This window comes from Protopterus annectens, chromosome 7.part0, assembly GCF_019279795.1.
Source record: "Protopterus annectens isolate FY-2018-M chromosome 7.part0, PAN1.0, whole genome shotgun sequence".
NCBI lineage: Eukaryota > Metazoa > Chordata > Ceratodontiformes > Protopteridae > Protopterus > Protopterus annectens.
Window position 1 is genome coordinate 313,561,606 of NC_056739.1, and position 18,885 is coordinate 313,580,490.

Consider the following 18,885-nt stretch of genomic DNA (forward strand, 5'->3'; position numbering starts at 1 on the left):
TCAGGTCATGCTTAAGATACTAAGTAGCAAATCTCTTCCATTTATCCACATGGGATTTTCTAGTAGTGGGTTTTCTGGCCACCTACAAAACCTGAAGTCCTCAGAAATGTCATCACCCAAAGTGTCAGTTAAGTTGTGGGGAAGTGAGCACAAATAAGAGGTCCTTTGTCTTGTATGAGAATCTCCATCCTGTGAGACTACTTCTCTTTCACCTGGCCAGGGGCAATCATCAAGGGGGAATTATTGTAAGGTAGAAGTCATGCAACATAGCCTTTTATTATACTCTATTACTATCCTTTGTTAAACTTTAGGAGTCTCAGCCAAGGGGACTAAAGTCTTCACCCCACTATCTAGGAAGAGTTGTACAGCAACCATCCCAGTGCTTCTCCATTGATAAGGCTGCTGCACAGACATTGCTTCTCCATCACAAGGGTTGCTACTCTTATTTGAGTCACTGGTATTACAGCATTTTTTTCCTATCACTTGCTGCATATTGGCCTTTTGCTGTGGAGCACTACTTCTTCACCCTATAAGTAAAGATAGTTATGCAGAAAGCCTCTGGGTTTTCTCTTTAGTGGTCCTAAGCCTGCCTTTGGTAGTTGATGTGGGCACCTAAATACTGACATATTTTAACTCTTTTTTTCCCCCCTACTCATTGTCCAACCTCCTCTTTAAAACTCCCACAGATGCACTATATATTATCACACGTTACTTACCAACTCACTGCCGCCTACTCCCCACTGTCCCATCTATACCCACTAACGCTCCCATAGACTAAGTTGAAAAGCTTTCCCTTAAAATGTCAATGCACCTCATATGAACTTGTCTATATTCTCTTTTTTTAGTTTTCCTTTATTGTATTATCTTCAGTACATCTTCAAGATTATCTCTACTAAACATACTGTATGAACAACCATCATATGTTACTACCTGCTATACTTTTAATTGTATGTCTTAACCTCTGTGCTTATGTAAATATCTTATACAATCTTATGTTATCTGCTGTATTTTTATAAGTGAATGTGTAAAGCATAATGCTCATGTAAATGTCTTATTTATAGTATGTTAGTAATTGTTCTGGAGCTTTTCTCCCCGGGCCTCTACTGAAAACGGACAGCTCTGTCCAGTCTGACATCCCTGGTAAACAAATGTAAAATAAATAAAATCCTATGCTGTCCCTATAAGATATTAGTGTTCCCACATGCCCACACTTCTTGAGAGGTGACATCACTGCCTTGGAATGCCAAGCCAACAATCTCTTGTCCTACAGCCATTGGCAACATGTAGTCCTCTGCATAGGAGCCATTTGTTGACTGAAACCCACCATCTCTCTCTGTCTGGGTAAGATAACTGGGAGTAAGCTCCTCTTGTCCAGTTCTTCCCACACCTATGCTACTAGTTGTTCTTGGGTCACTGAAGTCATAGACAGGGCTATATCCCTCTATACCACAGAGCTGGGAAATGTGGGTCACTAGGCAATATTTGAGAACAAAACTTTAACCAGAAGGTCTGGCTGTAGATTAGTTGACAGTTACTTTAGATGCTTGTATACTGAGTATGCCTTTAGAAGGTTGTAATATATTTAAGAATTGCTACTGTGCATCATTTTTCAGTAGAGGAGATCAAAAGCAGCATTCAACATTTTTTTTCTGTGGAGCCAGAATCTACCCCTTTGCAGTCTCTAATTTAAGTAACCACATCTGAGCTAACATCTTGATAAGAAAGGGCAGTTTCTTTGTTGTGGAAATTCTTTTTCACATAGCTATCTTTTCAGCAGACCTAAATATTGTTGAACTATGGTTTAGGGAACTGTAATTCAAAACTGGTATTAAACTCCCCTTCTAAAGTTGTATATTTTATTAGGGATAAAATGTTTATTGGTATATTAAGTTAGAAACTGGCTCCAAACAAAAACTGACATTTTTTTTTACTTCATTTTGTGTGATGAACTAAATGAAAATGTCAGACAGTGGGAGCAGAACTAAGCATTTCCTACAGAGAATGTAGTCTTAACAATACTTTTTATTTAGCTTGTAACCTCCTTCTCTTGATGTTGTATACTCTCCTCCAAGTGCAAGGCATAGTGGTATCATGTTTTGTCTAGGAGAGCAATTTCAATCCCCGGGACTTCATATACTTCAGTTTTAGTGCTAATGAATGTCATAGGAAATTTTCAGCATTTGGGGCCTAAAAACCTTGGACCTCCTTAAATATTCCATTTGTCATCATATACTTCACCAGGACCCACACAAGTGCTCTGCCTTTAATGTCTGGGAGAAGTCTACATTGTGAAAGATCATCAGTACCAGTCAGCCAGCCTTTCCATGCAACTAGCAAAAGATGGCCTGAGAAGCTAGAAGCCCGTTTTACATTGTGAAAATGTTCAGTACAGGGATCAGCTGGAGGGTCATTTGTATAGTCCTAGGCAAGGGTCAGAATGAAGTATGGTGCTAAGGAATCAGGTGGGCTAGGCATCAACCTAATGTTCCTCCAACAAAATGCATTTTGAGATTGTATCCACTCCTTGTTACACCATTTGCTGTCCTGTAACAAGGGATCTTCTTGCATCTATTAACCATGCATGGGGTAGATACATGGGTTCAGGGAAAAATCGCCAATGCTCAGGTGCTTTAAGCAGCATCACAGCTGGCCTGCATGCATGGAGTAAGTCTTTTGTGAAGGTTATATGGATGAACTAGAGCGCAGAGTCTCAACTTTTCTTGCCCGCCACTGATTCAGAAGTCCTAGGCTAGATGCAGCTGAGGAGATTCCCATTGTTCCAGTCTTACCCTGAGGCTCTTGGATATTTCAGTGATGTTGGGCATTCATTTACTATTTGATATCAGGTGGGAGACATCTTTGTGGCTGCAGAACTGCACCATTTGGAGCACTGTTTGATTCCAATGCAGTATTCTACAGCATGAACTTCATAATACTTTGAGGCCCTTCTTCTGACACCGAGTACCCACCTGTCATTCGTTCCTGTCTCATTTTTTGAGTGACCACACACCATCTCTTTCTAGACTAGTGACAGGGAGTTTTTCATTGCCCTTTATTATCTCTTTGGCAGAGGGATTCTAATAGTACTTGAGGTTCTTGCTTCCCAGTTAAACAGACTTCTCACTATAACTTTCAACAGTTTATAGCTTCCTTTGGAAAGACCTGAAGGATAGGAGGTATGTGCCTCTGATTTCTTTCCAATGTGGTTCAATCTATACAAGAAAAGAGATGAGAAAATGATTGTCAAGGGTGTTGTTTTTAAGGCATGAATGTATCACAATTCTTCTACTTCTGAACAGCAGACTGTCGCCCTGTCTAAAACTTTTATGGAGTAACGTATTTACTAAACATCTCAAAGCAGATTGCTGTGTTGTCTCTGAGATCCAGTGTAGGTCCAGAGAACAGAGTGTATTGCTAATGGAGAAAAAGGATATTAAACTTTGGACTGATTGGCCAAGTGAATACTGTGCAATAATGTGGGATTTAGGGCCCTGAACTATCTGCCTCACTATGGATAAGGTAGACTTGGTTATGGCTCCTGTTGCAGTATTGCATCCATTCCTTCTTTCCCCTTTTTTTCTGTCAGCAGGGCATAATTTTTCTCCTTTTTTGATGGACATGTACATATGTATATAGTTATTCTCCTATAATTTTTCTCCTTTTTTGATGGACATGTACATATGTATATAGTTATTCTCCTGTTGCAAGTTAGTTTTAAGGTTTTTACATATGTACATCCCTTGTGTACTTTACCTTTGGCCTTAGGTTATATGTTGGACATACAATGAGTAGAAGAGCCCAGGCTTTGGTATGCTGACCAGACATGCAACTACTCTTGGTAGGCTATCCACTTGTAAGGAATACTGCAGCAGTGGTCAGTAGGGCATCTACTGTTATGGTAACTTCTTACACAACTGTACTTTCAGCAATTTGCAAAACATCTTACATTATTAGGATCCTAAAACATTCTAGAGAGAAGTTTGGAAAAATATTGGGAAACACAGAAACCTATCACTACAAACTTTTTCACAAGAATATGCCAACCACCCCCTCCAAAATCCCCAAGACCTGACAGCTACTCTGCAATGTCTATAGATCCTTGCATCACACCCTTTAAGCTCCGAAGAAACTCCGAAGACTCACCTTAAACTATGTTAGAGCAGTAGATTAAGACTGTGAGCTACTTCCTGTAAAACAGTTTGATTTCCTCAACTTCCTTTTGACTGCAGCTTTTCTCCCCAGACCTCTGATGAAAATGGGTTTTGCCCAGTCAGACTGGGCACTGAGCAAGTCATTTAACCAGATAGTGCTCCCAGATTATCCTGAAAAAAAGACAAAAAGAAAAAAAAAATCAAAACACTTGTGTGCAGTGTAAAACATAAGAAAAGTGTTAAAATAGTAAATCAACTCTCTGCCCAACTGGAATAGTCTTGGCAGTAATGGCCTATACCCCTATTCCATCAAAACTAAGGATTTCATTGCTTAACCAACCCTACTCCTCTTCACCCTGTCCCTGACTACCCAGACTATCCAAAAGCATTGGAAAGTAACCACAGTAATTTATCTCCCATAAATACCCTCTGCTTTCAAGCCCTCTACTTTTAGGCCTGCATCTCTATTCTTGCATTTGGGGAAATTACTTGAGGTAGTAGTTTATAATGATGAATTAGTATACGTAGCATCATATCCTTTCTCAATACAAACTTGGATTCACTAAAGGGCATAGTCTATACATCAATATTCACACAAACTATACTGACTTTAGCTAATCTTACCTGACATCTTTAAAGCTTTTGATTTTGTCAATCACATCTGTTACTGAAAGCCCATCATTTTAGTGACTTCACACTTGGGATCTTCAACAATTGCCTTGCAACAGATGTTTTCAGCTAAAAGTAACCAACACCCTTGTTTTCCACTCTGTCTTTCCTCTGTGGTACTAAAGGTTCCACCTTGTGCCCCATTTTCTTTTATTTGTATAAGTAACCTATCCCCAAAGTTAGTGGCTCAAAGCACTCTTTCATGCACTGATGACACCATCGTATTCAAATCATTAGCTACTTATAAACCTGCTGCTTCAACCTACCATCACTCAACTTCATATTGACTCTTCCTAACAGCTATTACTTCATCTAAACTAATATTGTTCAGCTCTGTCTGTTAAACGAAAGTACTGCCTAATCCCACCTCACCCTTAGTCATTGAAAAATCCATGGTAAAACCCATTTATACCTTCAAGTGCACAAGTATTGCTCTTGATCCCTCAGTTACAATGAAATTGCGCACAAGACCTCCTTAAAAAGCGAATCAGACAGTCAGTGTGTTGCCATAACCTGTTGCTTCTTATCCTTAAAGCACACTGAACATTACATATACTACAGTATACTGTTATCTCAGATTGGAATATGGTCTTTTTTAAAATACTCTCTTAATCCGAGTTCTTTAACAGCATGTAAAGAGGCTTCTTAAATTGGCCACCATTAAAGTGTCATTTTATCACCCTGGTCATGAGCCAGATGGCTTCATGCTCTCCAAAGGGCGAATTTGCTCCTCCTCACTATCATTTATAACTCTATCGAATTCTTTGAATCGGCACAGCTTTTTGCAGTGTTGTACACCTCTTCCACCAACTACTGTCTTCATTCTCACGTTGATATTGCTCTCACATTACGTGAGCCCTCCCAGTTCTCTAACTACCTGTCAATGTGCATTTGCTATACTTGATCCACAGCTTTGTGATAACCTTCCATCAGCTATTTGCTCTTGTACTTCCTTACATATGTTCACTGAAGAACTATTGCTTCACCTTGCTGACAAAACTACATGTTCACATTATTATTTTATTTATTTTAATATTTGTTAACCAGGTATGTCTGCCTGAGCCCTTTCTCAGCACCATACAGTACAATTAACATAGTAGAATTAATTTCCATCACATCTATTACTTGGCTACTTTTCCAACAGTTTGGTCAGCGTAATCATTTCTCTTATAATCTACACACCTGGGAATGGCTCTTATTTTGTGTATATTTTATATATACACACACCTTTCATATTGTGTATTAATATCTTATTGCAGGAACTCCCTTCCCTTTACAAAGTCTCTACACCATTCCTTCCACACCTATTTATTCCTTGCCAGACCACCATAGTGCAACCTACATTATAGCACAATTCATGTTCTTTTTACAACCTTATTTCCCAGTCTGTGGCTGATATTGGGTAGTGGACCGCTTAGTGTTGGCCTCTCAATAAACTCCAACAAAAACATTTTAGCCTTGCTGAGCAGTTGTCCAAGGACTGCAGACTGAAAACTGGCTTTAGTATCTTAAAGAATTCTTTCAACTAAAATTTTCTCTACCAATCATGCAGTTTTCTTTGGAGGAAACTTTGAAAGCTGAATGTTTGGCAACTTATTTGCAAGGAGATGAGCTGGGGTATTGCTGTCATCTGCAGAAAAGAGTTTTTGAGATCAGTTGGACAAGCAGGATTGCACAGCTTTCACTGCTGCAAACAAACAAAAATATCTGAAATGATTGTTTTTGCACCAAATAACTAAAGACAAGGACTCTGTTTCTAAGGTGAGGTTGTAACCGAATCACTCATCAGTCTAAGATTGTCCTTTTCTAGAGATTCCATTCTTCATCACAGCTACATCTTTCTTCAGTATCTTCTCCTGTCACCCAGAGTGTGAACAGTTTTAGCTATATTCTGATTGACAGGAGGCAAACTCTTCACTTAAAATGTGTTATGATTCCTAATCATCTTATAAGACCTCAGCAGAATGCCTGAAACAGTGGTACCTCTGGCATCATTAATGAGGTCTAGAATTTTCTTGAGGTTATTAGGTGAAATGCCACAACTGTTGACAAAGGACTAGTTTCATAGCTATAGATTTTGGGGAGAATCCTAAAGAAGATTTAATCATATAGTTTGAAATTCCACAACTAGTTCTGTGGTTTCCATGTACATCTTCAAAATTACAGCCTGTTTTTGCTTAAGCAGCAAGCAAACACATTTTTGTCAGTGTTGGATGAGCTCACCATCAGACTAGCAATTTATGACCTCAGATGTTGGTCAACTGGCATCAGACAAGCAAGTATGACATAACACCAACTTCTTGGTGGAAATCTGAATTTTTACAGAAAAGCATTTACATTCCCGCTGGAGAGTATAAAATAAAGTATTTAGGGATGTTCTTCATGTTTCACTGTTGCAATCATCACATTTGGGTTATCTGCTTGCAGTAGCCAGTCAGTCGGCCTGATTATCAACGTCTTAGGTCCTGCGTCGTTGCTGTCTCATCTTCTATGACGTCAGGTAGCCAAAGATATAAAGCATGCAGCCAACACCATTACATCAGTCTTTTTTGCCGTGCTGTGCCCGAAGCAGAAGCAGTTCGCAAGTGCTGGTCAGCCGACTCCTGAAATTTTTATTTTCGAGTTTCAGAACCGAAGTCTTCAACTAAGCTATGTTGGGGAACCTTTTTCTTGCTCTAAACCGATGTCAGTAAAAGTTAACAATTGTATTTCTTGTGGAAAGCAAATACCTCAAAGATTTTCATTCGTACTGCATTCCTTGCTTTGGCCCAGACCACAACATACCTCACTGTCAGTTTTGTGCCTTATTCAAACCTCAAACTATTCATAGTCTGTTTATTTATGCTTCTAAATATTTTGGTACTCGGTTCAATTATCCAGAAATGGCTTCGGTAAGCCACCTGACTACCGACATTCCGAAAAAATGCAAAGATAAAGACAGAGATGGACCACATAGGTCCAAAGCTGCTGACGATGCTTCTCCTAAGCTAGTCGCCAGTTCACCGGTACTCGGTGAGGTGCTTTTGCAGCCCCTGATACCCACTACTTCAGATTTGTAGGCCTCTACCGAGACCCATTCGGAGTCTGGTATGCTGCGAGATGCTTCTTTGACTGTGGAACCTGAGGATGTCTCTACCTTGGATGGGTCCGTGGCCGCTGTGCAGGACACCGGCTTCTGAGGGTGGATTCAGGCCTATTGACTTGCATATTAAACCAATGCCATCTTCTTCTTCAAGGCCTAAAACTCGATCCATGCCTAGAAAACAGACTCCCAGACCGCATGATCAGGCCCCTATGCCTCAAAAACAAATGATAAGAATGACTGAAGACCTTATTACTCTAATCAGGGGAAGCCCACCCTTCCCCCTCTAAGAGACCTAGGGCTGATTTTCCTTCTGATTCTTCTGATCAGGACTCTGACATTTTGTTTCCTCTGATGACCAGGATTTACCCTTATCTACCTATGAGGATTCTGATGCAGAGGACTCTATTCCCTCTGTTTCCCCTCCAGAGGATTTCTCTTTTGGTGAAACCTTGCATACTCTTAGGGATAATTTTCGCTGGTAAAGCCAGGATTACTCTGACTCCTAAAAGAGGCTTAGAGATTTCTTACTCCTGCCCCAACACAGGCCTTTAGCTATCCCCCCTGTACTGGACATTGTTGATGGTGCCTTCTCGGAATCTAGCCTGGCCCCTGACTCTTTACCTCCTGTTCCCAGAGAATGTGATCGGTATTACAGGGTTCCTGACTCTCAGAAGTTCCTCTAAAAATCTTACTGCAGATCCTGAGACCATTTCGCAGGGACCCAAGGGCATTAAGGCTACTACTACCAAAAATCCTACCCCCTCTGATAGAGATTCCAGGGTTGCTGGATAGATGGGGTAAGAAGGTTTACACTTCTGCAACCTTGACCATTAGGGCCTTAAACTGCCAGTTTGATATGTTAAAGTATCAGCAGCATATTATTGGATTGCTTAAACAGAAAATTATACTGATTCCTGACTGTGCTGAAAATAAAGATTTGCAGGATTTAATGCATTCTGCTGAACAAGTTGGAAAACATACTTTGCAATGTAGTTTTGATTCATTAGAGGCATCTTGCAGGGCTGCTGCCACTAGGTCTGTACTTAGAAGGCATGCTTGGCTTAAGGAGCAATCTTTGCCAGATCATGTTAAACCTAAATTGCTGGATGATCCCTTAAACCAAGACCGCCTGTTTGGCAACAAAGCAGTAGTAGTACTTAAAAAGATGGAGGAAAAAGCTAAATCTATGCAAACTGTTAAAGATTTCCTGCAAGTACAGCCTCCCAGATTTAGTAGGCATTGGCCCTCTAAGAATTGGTCCTTTCCAGCCTTTTCCAGGCCTTCTCAGTCCAAATCCAGAACCAGCAGAACACCCAGGCTTCAGTCCCAAGGTACTCACAGGACTAAGCAGTGGGGGGCTCCCACTTCCAAAGCAGGGAGTAGTAAGACTCCCCCCTATGGTAGACTGTCTCAATGACTAACTTTAAACCTTCCAAGCCCTGCACAACTGACTGTTCCTTTAGGGGGAAAGATTACCTTGCAGGCAAAAAAACTGGGAACGCATTACCCAGGACAAATGAGTTTTAAATATAATTTCCAAAGGATACAGATTCCACTTCCACTCCTTACCAACCCCAAACGGTTGGCCAGATCTACCCCCAAATCAGTGGACAGAGGCTCAAAAGCAAGTTCTCTCTCTTTTAAGCATCAGGGCTATTCAACCTGTCCCAGCAGAAGAATGGGGACAAGGTTTCTACTCAAGACTTTTCCTGGAAACCAGAAAAGACAATTCCTGGTGTCCTATCCTGGACCTGTCTATCCTAAACACATTTTTGGTAATCCCAAAATTCAAGATGCTAACTCTTCATCAGCTGCTTCCTATGCTAGGCAAAGATGCCTGGTTGGCAACACTGGATTTAATGGAAGCCTACCTGCACATCCCAATAAGGGAATCTTGCAGAAGATACCTATGCTTCAAAGCAGGCTACATGCACTAGCAGTTCTCTGCACTGCCCTTTGGCTTATCTACTGCGCCCAGGGTATTCTCAAAGTGCCTAGCTCCAGTCATTGCATTTTGCAGGCAAAGAAATATTCAAATATACCAATACCTGGACGATTGTCTAATTCAGGCAGAAAGCCAGGACATACTATTAAATCATCTGGCATCTGTAAAGAAATTGCTAATTTCACTGGGGTACACCATAAACGAAAATAAATCACATATTGTACCCTGCCAACAAATTGTATTCCTGGGAGTAAGCCTGAATAATACTTCCCAGATGGCCTACCTCATGCCAGAGAAACAAGCTCATTTGACAGCCTACTTCAAACTACTGGCCACAAAGACCCAGCTGTCTGCAAGGAAAATACTGCAAGTCCTACTAATTCCATATGCAAGACTGCATATGAGGAAACTACAATGGTATCTAAAAAGCCTATGGTGTCAACATTCTCAAGATCTAGAATCAATGATTCCTATCATACCTTGTCTACAGATAGTTTCTTTGGTGGGCAGAGGCCTGCCACCAAAACAAGGGACTGCCATTTACTCTACCCCCTGCCGCCCAAACCCTAACAACAGACACATCAGACTATGCATGGGGGGCTCACTTGGCAGGGAAGTGCATTCAGGGCAAATGGAACCCAAGTCAAATGCACCTGTATATCAATCAAAAGGAAATGTTAGCTGTACAGAATGCTCTGACAGCCTTCAAGGACCACATTCTTCCATAACAAGTAATGGTTAAGATGGACAACACCACTGTTATGTGGTACATAAACAAGCAGGGGGGAACCAGCTCATACCCTCTCTGCAGACATGCCATGGCTCTGTGGAAAACAACCTTGAGCTACCAAGTGCACCTACAGGCTCAATTCCTGCCAGGAAAGCTAAATACACTGGCAGACGACCTAAGCAGAAATCTCATGGACCCCCATGAGTGGAAACTGGAACCAAAGATATTCAACATGTTGAGAATCAAATAGGGGAGCCCAGAGATGGACCTGTTTGCCTCCCCCCAGAACTACCAGTTGGACAAATTCTGCACAAAGACTCCCCACAAACAAGCTTGGAAAGTGGATGCCCTGTCCTTCATCTGGAAAAACCTATCAGTTTATGCCTTCCCCCCCCCCTGCCTCTCCTCTCCAAGGTACTACTAAAGATCAAACAGAACAAACCACGGACAATACTGATTGCACCAGACTGGCCACGCCAACACTGGTACCTCCTCTTGCACAGTGTGTCAATTCTGGCACCATGGCACCTGTCCCAGCAGGAGGGCCAGATTCTGCACCCACAGCTTCAAACCCTGAACCTGGCAGCCTGGCTAATTACCTGATCTCTCCATTACCATCTCTCAGTAAGCAAGTGATGGATGTCATTCTGGAGGCAAGGAGGCCTAGTACTAGAAAATCCTATGCTAAAAAATGGAAAAGATTCTATTCCTGGAGCCAAACTCAGGGGATGGGCACAGCAGCGCCCAATTTACCTCAGATTCTTCAATACTTAACTGAGATGCTTCACAAGGGCCTTTCCTTTTCCTCCATCAAAATTCAAGCCTTAGCAGCTCATTACAATACAGACCCACCCCTCTTCTCTCATCCACTGCTGAAGCAGTTCCTCAGAGGGGCCAAAAACTTAAGACCACCCAGGAGAGCCCCTACTCCAGTCTGGGACCTTAACTTTGTATTGGAAAATCTCACTCTACCTCCCTTTGAGCCAGCTGCAAATGCAGAGTTGAAATTCCTTTCTTGGAAAACAGCCTTCCTTCTAGCCATCACTTCAGCAAGAAGGATGTCTGAATTACAGGCCCTCATGGCAGTGGAGCCTTTCATCATCTTTCATGCGGACAGGGTGTCCCTCAGGACCAATCCCTCCTTCATGCCCAAGGTGGTATCCAGTGTGGCCCTTAATCAGTCCATTCATTTGCCAACCTTTTTTTCGAATCCACAGAACAAAGGGGAACGAATGCTGCACTCCTTGGATGTGCACAGACAACTTCGATTTTACTTGGACAGGACTAAACCTCTCAGGAAATCTGAACAGCTGCTGGTTGCATTTGCTGCAGGAGCAGAGGGGAAGGCCATTTCAAAACAAACCATTTCTAAGTGGATAGACCATTGCATTCATTTCTGCTGTAAGCACCGTGGAAAACCTACCCCATAGGGGATAAGACCACATTCAACCAGGGCTGCATCTACCTCTACAGCCTTTCTCAGAGGGTCCCTACCAGGGGCATTCCTAGAAGCTGCTACCTGGAGTTCTGTACATACCTTCACCAAGCATTACCACTTGCCAATTTTTTCTAATTCCAGAGCTGGCTTTGCCACTGCAGTCTTGCAGGGCCTTATAGCTGGTCCTAATGCTATCTAATTACCTCCTCCCATCCTTATTTTGGGAATCTACCCAAATGTGATGACTGCAACAGTGAAACATGAAGAACACAGTACAGTTGTGTACACTTACCATAAATGTAGATGTTCGAGTGTATTCACTGTTGCAGTCCTGGTTACGCTTCCTCCAGCCCCCTGACTTCTATTAACTATACCTCTGTTCTTGTTTACTATGCTTAAAGCTTTTTGGTGTATTTGCTTTTTTATTGGAGGTGTAAACTTGTATATAATTGCTTCCTATTATGGGGGCACCTGACATCTGAGGCAAGAAAAACTGATGTAATGGCGTCGGCTGAATGCTTTTATACCCCTGACTACCTGACATCATGGAAGATGAGAGAACAACCGACGCAGGACCCAAGACGTTGATAATCAGGCCGACTGAGGGCTACTGCAAGCAGATAACCCAAATGTGATAACTGCAACAGTGAATACACTCTAACATCTACATTTATGGTAAGTGTACACAGCTGTACTTTATGTATACTGTGACAGTGAATACACTCTAACATCTACATTTACGGTACGTGTACACAACTGTACTTTATGTATACTGTGACAGTGAATACACTCTAACATCTGCATTTACGGTACGTGTACACAACTGTACTTTATGTATACTGCAACAGTGAATACACTCTAACATCTGCATTTACGGTACGTGTACACAACTGTACTTTATGTATACTGTGACAGTGAATACACCACATCTACATTTATGGTACATGCACACAGCTGTACTTTTTGCTGCTGCAAGCATGACATATGCAGATGACTCCAGTTCTCCTTTAAAGTTTGAGTGGATTTCTCCCAAGATTTAAAAACAATGGTACCTCTGTCCAGTATTCTCCTTATTTGCTTGGTAAAACCATTGTACTGGAATGGTAACTTATGGTGGTTCTAGTTAGAATCAAATCATATTATTATTACAAGTGTAGTTGCAAGCAGTCAGAAAACCATCATTTTACCTGGCTGAAATTAAAACTGCCAGATTGCAGAAAGTTCATGTTTGTAACCAGACCAACTGGACATTTACACATCCAAGGTAAAGCAGTGGTAAACAGATAAAAGTGATGGCAAAGTAATAGTGCACACACCGTGTTCGTGGGTCATTTAGTGCACTGTGCTTCACACTATTATCCCAGTCATGTGATGCTAAGGATGGCAAGGATCTCCATCCAGTCCAGTCAGTGAGAATGGCCAAACAGATGAAGCAAGTACCACAACCAGCTTATAAATACCAGAGTGGGTGAAACTTTTTATACCATTTGCCTCTTCTTCCAAAAAGTAGATACCAGTTTTAAACAGAACACTGTGGTATTCTTCCATAACTGTCTTAAGGTTTCTGTTTGGGCATTGTGCCAACATGGCAGTATTTATATTATTGGAGAGGATGTTGTTTCGTATGCAAGATAAACTTTTGTGAACGAGCACTTTTTTCTCAGTCCTACAGTGCACTTACCCAAGGTAAAAAAAAAGCAAACTGTCATATATTCTTAATTTGCCTGTTTGAGAGTATGTTGAATGTGACTGACTTCACTCACTTGCTTAATTTGAACAGCTGACTTCCCATCATTCCCTCCAAAATATGACCCAGTTGCTGACTTTGGTGTGGCAAAGGTACGTTCATGTTTTATTTGAAAAAGATCTCCATTATTTACCACTGGACTTCATCTGTTGTGAGCTAGCATAATGTGGTTTTTGCTTATGTACCTTTTCTGTGTGTCCTAGGCTGTTGTAAATGCAGTATACCAAACTATAAGGATAACAAAATCCCTTCTGTTGTGGCAACACTTGGTCTTACAGGGACTGTTCTGGATAATGTAAGTTAATGCAATTTTTATCTTTGATTCATTTAAAAAAATGCATATTGTGATTAGAGTAGAACACAGATGTGGAATCAACAGACAGTTGACAGTTGAATTTTGAATGAAATTAGTGTGGCAGAGTCCGTGTTAAACAGAGCACTACGTTTGGAAGGGGGGAACCCCCATATAGTCATGTAGGGAGTGGGATTATTTCACACCACAAGAGCTAAGATGTGTAATACTTTGGATAGGATTATTCAAATTTGCCATCTTGTTTAGGATATGCAGTCTCAAAAACATGATAAGAATACTCGAGGTTTGCTCACCTACGTAACATTTGTAATCATTTACTGTATTCATTAGTCTTTACACAACTCTGGTTAAGATGAGGTTTCCCCACCACATCCTTACTCATGTCTGCACTTGCAGAAACATCTTACTACTGTTTTTCAGAATTATTTTCCATATTCTATGACTATTCATGCTTGTAACACTCAGAAAATATACTATGTGACTACTCTGGAAGTGCTACTGTAAAATCCCCAGCAATTATATTCAAAAACATAGCATACATGCTGAGCTCTTAGACTTCGCATTCCAAATGGTGTCTAACTGGTGCTTTTGTGGAATGCAGTTGATGGCTTCTGCAGTTACATATGCCTCTAAATACTTAAAATGCATGCACTGCCTTCTTGTACCAAAGTGACACATGACCATGTTTTTCAACATTTTTTTTGTGCACATTTTCAGAATACAAAACATTACATTTTTGTGCTACTCCAACAAATTGAGTTTCCCAGCCACATTCAGAAATTCAAATTATGTAACTGTGACGTATCAGGAGGTTGCATGCACCTGCAGCATACCCATGTTGATGTGCTTTTTCTATTTTGAAATTTGGTTATCAGTACTAAATGCCAGCAATTTTCTAAAGGCTGTGTGGATTCATGATCATGCCTTTAGTTGTTTTTCCAGGAATATTCATGTCCACATGTCCTGTTCTTTCCCCCGGGATGCTAATCTTCTCTACTTTATGGATTATGACAGTAGTTTGTGTCTTACGAGATTATGCAGTTAGGCAGATTGCAATCAAAATAATTTTTTTTGTAAATAGGTGGTGGTACACATATGTTGCATTTGTGTTAACCCCCCCAAGCAGCAATTCCTGTGTCCCATTATTTGGCTATTTCTCCCCAGTTGCCATAAACACTGTTCAAAACTCTGTGTGCATACTGCTTTCTGCTTTACTTCTATAGTGATTACAGATATTTGGATTTAATTTAAAACTTTTATTTCAAATTTTCCAGCACAAACACTGATAGACGTTTGCTAAACAAAGCAATACAGTCTCATAATGAAAACAGACTTAGCATTAAAACTTCTGTGACTTTGAAACTCACATTTATTGAAACAGCATTGAAACCCACATTCAAAGAAAATGCATTTGGCCAGTGGCAGATTGTTTACCGTTCGGCTGTTTTTAAATTATAGATCATTACACACATTTTTAGGACCATGCAAAATTTCTTTTCATTCACCTTCCTGATTGTATTAAATTATAATATATAGTAATTAAATTATATCCTTTGTATAATACAACACCATTTGTTAGAGCATGTTTTAAATTTATAGCCAGTATGCAAAGAAATAAAACATATGAACCAATAATGCCCAAACTGCCCAATTCAGAAAATTTCAACCATAAAAGGCCACTCAAACTTCTGTCATTACAACCCATCAATATCAGTCAATATGCACAGTTTCTGCAGAAGTAAAAGTCATCTGAATAATTCCACATTAAAGAGATCTAACTAACTAATGAAAAGGTTGCTGCTAGCAAAAAATATATATATATATTTAAGTATTTCATCTACACATTCACTACCTGCTGCCCTTGAAGAATAAATTGCCTGTGTTACATAAAATGATAAGCTGGTGATAGTGCAACAGGGAATAGATAGCAAACTAAAACAGATTTAGGGATACTAGGCATCTTATCCAAAGGAGGACATACTCAGGAGTGCAGCACCCCACCCTCTTAAAATCCAACACAGTATCAGCAATCCATCTACATGCTGTGGGAATAGAATCCACAGCCTTCTGCCTCAAAACAAAAGTATGCTACCTACTCTGCTACTTAACACTGCTTTATAACTCTAAACACACAACAGTGATACCTTTTGCTAAGCACAACTGTTGCATATTTTGGGTAGAGGATTCAGGCTTTTGTTTCCTGTAGCTAAGGTACAGGGCTTGAGCCTAAGCAAATTACTAACCACCTGCTAACCCTAACTAGGGCATTTCACTGTCACACACACACACACCCCTCAGCCTTTTAATGCAAGAAATCTGGACAAAGTCTAAAATAAATAGGAACAGATTATAAATATTTCTCTCACGAACTTAAAAAATTGCTAGAATAACAGGATTTGTGTTAATATGCATTATTCTAAAGGATATATAGTGTAAACCTCAAATAGCTGTCATTATTTGGCAACTTCAATCTTTTTGTGAGGAAAAAACAAAAATATGGGGCAAAACTCTGGACGTTCTGCATAGAAATGGGCAGTTGAGGGTATGCTACCAATCTCTTACACACACACACACACATACACCATACCTCTCAACCTCTTAGCACAATAAGTCTGGGCAAAACCTGTTATAATGGGGGACAAAGGCCCAAAACTAGGGACACATTTTAAATATTGCTCTTATAAAGTCAGAAAGTTGCTAGAATAACAGGATTTGTGTTGGAATGTATTTTCTAAAAGATATGAAGTCTGAAAATAAACTCAAATGAGTGTCATTAGTTAGTAACTTTAATCCTTAAATCATCTCGGTGATGTCTCAAAAAAACAAAACAATTGTTTATGAGGAACAGACCAAAAATCTAAGGCAAAATTCTGGACATTTTGTGAAAATCTGTACAGTTGAGAGGTATTGCACACACACCCCTACCTCCCTCTTAGACCCTCCCCCATACCACTCAACCCTTTAGAGCAAGAAATCTGGACAAAGGCACACACAATGGGGGGGGGGGGGGGGGGCAAATGTCCAAAAATAGGAACACCTTTTAAATATTGCTCTTCCAAACTTAGAAAGTTGATAGAACAACAAGTTTTGCATTAGTATGAACTTTTCTGAAGGATATGAAGTCTATAGCTCAAATGTCTGCCGTTAATTGCTGTCTTAATCCTCAGTGATTTGCCAGGGATTTTATGAGAAACAGACCATGTATGTGAGACTATAATCTTACATTCTGAAAACATCTGGACATTTCACTCTCACTCACTCACTCACTCACTCACTTACTCACTCACTCACTCACTCACTCACCTACCTACTTATACACACACACACACCTATCTACTTATACACACACACACACCCCTACCTATTTCTTGCACACACACACACACACACACACACACACACACACACACACACAATCCTACACACAATGCCTACCACTCACTTGTCCGGTCATGGTCCACAGTCCAAACATCTTCAGGAATTCGAATTTCGCACGCGCGGACCAGGAAGATGTAAATGATCGGTCACACATGGCACAGACACACAAGGTCTTCTGTATTTGTGCGACCCAACACAAAGGGCATTCTTAAAGAACGCCCTTAACAAAGACATTTTTTTTTTTTTTTAAAGAAACAGGGCAGCAGAGGTGCCGGTATGTCATACCAGTGTATACTGGCCCAAAAAAAGCCCTGTTATTTTGAAAGGAAAACATTTGATCTACGTTTAGCTGCATAATTAAAAAAAATGCCAGGAATTTGAATAAAATGTGGGCTTTTTTGTAGTTAATATGGGGCAGCTACTGTCCGATAAATCACTGGTAGGTAAGTAGGGGGTGCGGGTACAACAGAGTGCTGGAGTGAAGCAGATTCAGGTAGGGAGTGTGTGTGTGTGTGTGTGTGTGTGTGTGTGTGTGTGTGTGCGCGCATATGTAGGTGCATGCAGATTCAGGTAGGTAGTATGTGTGTATATATGCAGGTGCATGCCGATTCAGGTAGATAGTGTGTGTGCATATGCAGACGCATACAGATTCAGGTCGGGAGTATGTGTATGCATATGTAGGTGCATTTACTTTGCATATGTGCCTGTTGTACCTAGCAGGGAAGTAGAATGAGTGTCATAACAACTACAGATGTCATCTGCCACCGAATCAAGGTACTCAGCATACCAGACTCCTGAACTGAGCCATTTGGACTCCACTGCCCCTTTTCTACCAAAATGTATCAATCTTGGAGTTGATTATTCTTAGTAGGGGCACAACACACTGGATAAGAGGGTGTGAAACACTCTGTGACCACCTGCCAGTTAGCTCACTGACAGAAACCACACTGTAAAAGTTACACACTCCAAATCTGATTTCAAGCCAGTGACAAATGGAGTACCACAGGGTTCAGTCCTTGGACCTCTCCTGTTTGGTATCTACTTCTCTGAAGTACAGGCTAACACAGAAGGCCTTTGGCTAACGAAGTTTGCAGATGACTGCAAACTAGGAGCCATAGTTGACTCCCCAAATGATGTGGACATCCTACAGGAGGGCCTCACTGAGACTGATGCCTGGTGTCAGAGCTATGGCCTCAAGCTCAGTGCCAAAAATTGCATTGTCATCCCCTTTGGTAAAAACTCTGTACCCATGAACTACCACATAAGCGGCAGTCTACTTAATGCCGAATGTGTGATAAGAGACCTGGGGATCCAGGTGGACAGTAGACTCTCCTTTGATAATTGCCACAGTAGTCAGGAAATCCTTCTACGTGGCACACCTCATCACAAAAGGGTTCTCATCTAGGAAAAAGAGAGGTCATTGTTCCCC

At 40.8% G+C, this 18,885-nt stretch overlaps 1 protein-coding gene across 6 annotated transcripts in view; it reads left to right on the forward strand.

The window, feature by feature from the left end:
* The window catches only part of IKBKE (inhibitor of nuclear factor kappa B kinase subunit epsilon), an 889,499-nt gene that overhangs the window by 541,418 nt on the left and 329,196 nt on the right, over positions 1–18,885 (forward strand). For all 6 annotated transcript variants that reach the window (XM_044076852.1, XM_044076857.1, XM_044076854.1 and 3 more), the window contains 2 exons: positions 13,799–13,857; positions 13,969–14,060. In XM_044076852.1, coding sequence (XP_043932787.1) covers positions 13,799–13,857; positions 13,969–14,060 — 151 coding nt within the window. The remainder of the gene's footprint in view (positions 1–13,798; positions 13,858–13,968; positions 14,061–18,885) is intronic.